Source organism: Penaeus chinensis, chromosome 40, assembly GCF_019202785.1.
Source record: "Penaeus chinensis breed Huanghai No. 1 chromosome 40, ASM1920278v2, whole genome shotgun sequence".
NCBI classification, from domain to species: Eukaryota; Metazoa; Arthropoda; class Malacostraca; order Decapoda; family Penaeidae; genus Penaeus; species Penaeus chinensis.
Genome location: NC_061858.1, coordinates 11098782 through 11105213, shown reverse-complemented (window position 1 = coordinate 11105213; position 6432 = coordinate 11098782). Strand labels below are relative to the sequence as shown.

Sequence of the window (6432 nt, the reverse complement as noted above, 5' to 3'; positions counted from 1 at the left end):
ATATATTCCTTTGAAAAGTTTTGGACCCTTTGCTAAGTTCTTCACTTTCTTTTTCTTTTATTTTACTCTTATGGAGATGCATGTTAATAACATGTAATTGGTAAATATACATCATGGCAAGCGGAGTCAAATCAAATTTCATGTTCTTTCATAATATCTGATCAATTCCTCCTTTTACCCACAGAATTATACTTATACACAAAATTAATCAAAAATAACAATAATAATAATGATGACAAAAATAATAATGAAATCTAAAGAAAAAAATTCTTATTTCCCACTTGTGCAGTTGGTTCTAAAGTTTTCCTTAGCCACTCTCTTCCCTTATAAATATAATCAATTAAGATTTTCTCCTTGAAGGCCACCAAATGTTGTTGGACACAGTAAAGACTTGTCTTCGTCTTTGATTCTCATCATTGCTCAACTGTTTCAGCAATATTGTGCAGAACTAGACCTTTTCATCTTGCTTTTCAACTCTACAATTGAAGCACTTTGTGACTACTCACAAATTCCTGAGTGCTCATCATTCTGGACTGATAAGAGGCTAGTACTTCTGTTGTAAAATGATCATCCACATAAATGAGAATTGAGACCACACAAGCATTTATTCATCATCATGTAATGCTTCAAAAATAAAGTCTTTGTATTTCTGCCATAAGTTTAGTATTGTTACCCTAAATTATGAATAAAGAGCAGAGTAACCACAACAATGGATTGCAGTCCAGAAGGCAACTTGTAGAGAATTAAATGGATTAATATGCACTTGAAATGCAGAAATGTCTGCAGCAGCTTCCATAGTTCAATAATGTCATTTTCAGATAATACAATTCTAAAAAGAAATAATGGCTGTAAATCCTGAAAGACACTGAGAAATCCTTAATAACTATTTTAACATCTAAAGGTGAAATACCTTTCTATAATATAACAACATACATACACAATCATAACTGATAAATTATACTAAATAGACAGTTAACTGAGGACTATAATCACCCTCAACTGTAAAGCTAACAAGCTTCCTTCATCAATAGCCTATTTAACCAAAAACATTTTAATGCAACTCCACTGCCTATTTAGAATAATTAAGAATCAATTCAACAAATAAAGAATTCAATATGGAATTTAGAAAAAAGAAAAAAAGAAGAAAAAAAAAAAAAAATTGAGGCCCTGAGCAGTGCCCCTACAAGGACTATCTTGGCTTTATGGCTTCTGTGCTGTATAGATAGAAAAAAATATAAGTCTGAAGTCCATTATTATAGCTAAAAAAAAGTTTTCCTCAAGCACTACTCATGGCTACAATTATTTAATCTGACATTCTGAAGATCTCACACACACTCAATTCTGAAGTACCAGCATACATAAAAGATTCCACATCACACTTAGTAAATAAAAAGTCACTGCTAGGTTTTCATACAATCTATAAGTTGTTGGCAGAGTTGGTTATACTGAAGATCATCTCCCGACACTCTCCTCAATTTAAGAGCACGAGAGTCTGCAGCAGGACCCTCATGCACCTCCAAGTCCACCTGGGCCCCAGTTGGGTCCCGCACCGAGAGACCACAGTCTCGTACACCTTCTGAGACTATGGAAGGGGCTCGTCTTTCAAGCATGTCCATTATGTTACCTACTAAATCTTGCTGAGCCATGCCTGACCACTTGTTTGGTAGTGTTATCACAAAAGAGCCACTTCCTGTTTTAGGCAATTCTAGTTCTATAATATTGTGTTCCCCCAGGGGTGATCTATCCCCCGATGGACTTACATCTGCCATTTCTGTGTCACTTTCACCCGTTCCTCCATTAGGGAATGGTGGAAAGCTGTGCCTATATTCCATGCTAGTGATAAGCATGTGGTGATGTGGAGGTCCAGTTATGGCATTTTGTCTAACCAAGTTACGTTCATTACGAGCTCTATGGACGTTGTTATTATCTGCTGGAGACCTTCGTGATGCAATTAAACCAGCAGTTCCTCGAGTTATTGAGGGTGCTTGCGTATCATATTGCCCTACATACGGCAACGGCGAGGAATCAAGACTTAAACCTTTGAATAAGCGTTGGGAGGACAGTGGTGAAAATATGTTCACAGGGTCAGGAGACAGCGGAGATGGGAATGGGGAAGAATCCATGTCATCTGATATATCTGGGGACGAATCTGATGATGAAGCAATGATGATCTGACCTCCACTCTCGTCAGTGATGGATATCTGAGGGTTTTGTGTGAAATTATGTACAATGCTTGGGTTGCGATGAGGTACACGAGACCCTCTTGGAGGCTCCTCCTTTATGCTGTCCAATCCCAACGGAGGAGGGGAGGGCCCAGACCGAGGTACATGGCCCGGAGGTGGGGGAGATAGTGGAGCACCAGGACTTAACAAGGATGCAGGGGAAGAAGGCTGTGGAGACAATACCAGGGGTGGAGACTGACGATGAGAAGGGCTGCGAGGTCCACTAGGCGAAGAGGGAGGATGGAGCTGTAGACGACTTAAACTGAGAGCTGTTCCCTCTATGCTACTCCCACTGTGGTGTAGAGGTGAACCTAGAAATAAAAGAATAATTAGTTTTCCATGCTAATTAAAAGGGACTATTAACCCAATGGCGTCGGGTCACGCCTTTAGGCGTCATAACAATACGCCCGAAATGTGGCTTGCGGCTGTCCGCGGCGGCGGCGCGCCAAAGCACCCCGAGGCAATGATTCGGCTTGATGTACCGAATTCACGTGCTCAAAGTCGGCACGTTGCCGCGGTTAGCCAGAGCGTAGAGTTTTTTTCAGTTTTCTATACCCGTCGCCAATGGGTTAAATTATATGAAAAACTTGAATACACTTAATGATCTTTATCATCAAAGACAGTCCTCTTCTTTAAAAAGAATAATAAAAATAAAGTTTTTATATGATAAAAATAAATAAAATGTTAAACTTTACATGAACTCCAATTCAATTTCAACTCCAAAAACAAGATTACTAGTAAGTTATAAGAAAATATGTTTACTTCTTACTCTTTACATTTGCTACTTTACACTAAAGTAAGCTAGTGTACACAGAGGAAAGTGTTAGTTTGATAAAGGTCAAACAATAATTCCTGATTCAGTACAATTGTCCTGATTCCTTAACCCACTAACGACGGGCTTCTCATATGTGGGATGCTATTGTTTACAGCCATCTGCCAGGTGTCTCACACTTGAGACATAATGCATGGACCTCCACACACACACACACACACACACACACACACACACACACACACACACACACACACACACACACACACACACACACACACTTTACAGCTGCCATCTTACTTCCATGTAGTAGTAAATGATGTCACATAAGACAATGATGTCAGTATACAGGCTATGATGTGATTGGTCATGTTATGTGACCTGTGATCCAGATGGCTTTGCCCTCATTGGCTACTATTAGTTCCATGTTCCCCACCAGGTTGAAGCATGGGAATTTTCCCGTATACAGAGGTGCTTGTACCTCATTCAATACTTGCTTTCACAATGCCTCACTCTGCCAGCAGTCAAAGACACCCCTCCTCCTCCTCCTCTGAGGTCAAAGACACCCCTCCTCCTCCTTCTCTGAGGTCAATGACCCCCAGCCATCTAATTCATCCATACCTCCTGCCAAAGTCCTTTGGCACCGTCTATCGCATTGATCTCTGTCGATACTACACTTGTCAGTGATGAGCCCCTTTCCAGGATGGCCAACATACTGCTGAAGAGGAACGCTCTAGGGAGTAAGAATTTCGTCTATTGATGAAAAGACAACTTCCCTAGGCATGTCAGTTTCAAGGGCTGTCCTGGTGTCATGCTCGACAATGGACATGTCGAGCATGCACTTGGAGATTTTTGGCCATTTTTTTATCAGCGATCTCCTTGATCTAATCATAGAGGAGACCAACTGGTAAGTTACATTTTTATTGTTTTTCTGTTCTTTCAGTTTTTATTCATACTGACGAAATACCTCTTGCACTGAGCAATCAGAACCGTGGCGACTTGCTTTCATCCACTAAACCAGTGCTTCATTTGATGAAGTTTGGCGACTTCCTTGGGAAGCAATACCAATTATTTGTGGACAATCGGTATATGTCGCCAACACTTATTTCATTTGTTGCACTCACAAAAGACTAATGAAGTAGGGACAGCCCATCTGAACAGGAAATTCATGCCCAATGACCTCAGTGTGAGGAGGAAGGGTGATGTCAATTACTGGAGCAACAAAATGGGGTTGCTGGCCTTGATGTGGAAGGACTGCAGCACCATCACCATGCTGTCATCAGTCTATTCCACTGCAATGGACAGGGATAAGCCATTGGTAGTAAAAGATTACAAAAGTGATCAGAGGGCTAGTTACTATCCGACGACTCGCCAGTCAAAAGTCTGGTACAGGAAAGACTTGTTCTTCCTCTTTGAAATGGCCATTGTCAATACCTGGGCCATCCACTGTGTCCAAGGAGGACAGGAAACACAGAAGGCCTTCTGAGTACATCTCGACTCTGAGCTCTTGAAGGACTTCAGAGAAGGGGCCAACTCCACCAGGAACTGAACTGCAATGAGACCAAGGTACCTGACAGCAGGAGGAGATGTCACACTTGTTCAGGACAGGGTTGGTGGAGTAGTAGGAGCTTCTGTCCTGATTGAATGTCAGCCTGTGTACCTCCGGCTGCTTTGAAGTGTGGCATGAAGCCCAGTAATGTAAGCCACAGCAAACAGAAATAAATCTAATTTTTTATAACATAGCATTATAAGAGAGGCTGGACTCTATACTAAAACTTCCAACCACTGCAACAAGTGTTAAGATTGCATTTTAGCTTTACAAGCAAGTAAAACATTGTGCTTGGATTTCAAAATCATAATCTCCAATATACGAAGGTTCCAAGGCTATAAAAGGGGCATAAAACCAGAGCTCACACTCTGATTTGGTGGGTGACACACGCAGGGGTCTCTGGCAGTGGCCACTCACTACTATAGATACCATCCAGAAAGTAGGGTGTATGGCACTCCAAAGGAACCATCGCTAGTGGGTTAACTAAAAATTATCACATCCTTTCAAATATTACAAGAAAATCCATATTAACCCAATGGCGATGGGTCACGCCTATAGGCATCATAACAATACGCCCGAAATGTGGCGTACGGCTGTCCGCCGCGGCGGCGTGCCAAAGCGCCCAGAGGCAATGATTCGGCTTGATGTACCGAATTCACGCGCTCAGAGTCGGCGCGTTGCCGCGGTTTGCCAGAGCATAGAGTTCTTTTTTTATTTTCTATACCCATCGCCAATGGGTTAAGAAAGTTTAATCTCTGCACAGAATGCACACCAAACAATTGTTAATGATGTACTGCTACCAATCACAGTAATTCAGGAAAAGTCAAGAATGTCTAATGTCCTATACAAAATAATACATGTCCCTACTAGATTTTTATAAGGATGATAAATATAAATGTAAATTCTGCAAATTCATTAAGTGCATCTAATGTATATCTAAATACTACAGTATCACTACTGTATTATTTAGATACCTTTGAAAAATATATCTTTATCATGAAGAATTATTAGTTACAACAACACTATCACAATATGCTAACGCTCCTCATACCTCAGGAGATAATGTAAGTATGTAATGAAGTTATAACAAAAGTCTTCAAATCAGTTTGACATATTATTCAACTCACACCAAAATTTATTCCTGTCATTTGAACCTATGATGATGCTAATACGTGTAATAAATCTATATGAAGCTTAGCATTCACAAGCCCACTAGGATAAACCAACTTTAGTTTTATGCTACTTTCAACAGGGTTTAGTTTCGTAATTGTGTTTACACATACATGGCACCACAAGTGCTTAGTCACCAAGGTGTCAACTGCTAGTCTTACCTATCTCACCTATTTACCCTTTTTTATTTATTATTTTTTTCAATATATTTTTCATTGCTTTTAGTATTGTTAACAGAATAATAATCATTTTGACAATAATAATAAAAATAATAACAGTATCAGCATTAAAAGTATTAGAAGATTTTTTTGTCTGAAAACTGAAGGAAAGGAGAAATCAGGTGAGGTCACATAGGCCTAGTAATTGATTACTTGATGGTTGAGCATCTGTGGAGCCATCTATGTGTAATGATAATGCAGAAAACAAACTTAAAATGGATTGATATACCTATCTCAAAAATGTATGCTTTATAATAAAACATAATAGTGAACCCCTCTACACTTCACAGGTTAACAAAATAAACACCCATCCTGAACAAATATGGAATTAAATATTTGTTTGTTTGCTTTTTCTTAATGGGGCTGTTTCATTTTAATCTGATAAATACTCTCTATGTATTTATCAGTTCCTTTTTTCTCATGTTTCTATTGTTGCTACCTCCCCATACATGTCATACAATCATGATTTATGTAAAAGCTACTTAAACCTAAGACTGAGGT

The 6432-nt window shown here is 39.6% G+C and overlaps 1 protein-coding gene across 4 annotated transcripts in view; it reads right to left on the bottom strand.

Moving 5' to 3' along the window:
• Nucleotides 1-650: 650 nt before the first annotated feature.
• LOC125047326 (serine/threonine-protein kinase SIK3-like) overlaps nucleotides 651-6432 on the bottom strand; it is a 92546-nt gene continuing 86764 nt past the window's right edge. For all 4 annotated transcript variants that reach the window (XM_047645586.1, XM_047645585.1, XM_047645584.1 and 1 more), the window contains one exon: nucleotides 651-2533. In XM_047645586.1, the coding sequence (XP_047501542.1) occupies nucleotides 1401-2533 (1133 nt within the window). In that variant the 3' untranslated portion in view covers nucleotides 651-1400. The remainder of the gene's footprint in view (nucleotides 2534-6432) is intronic.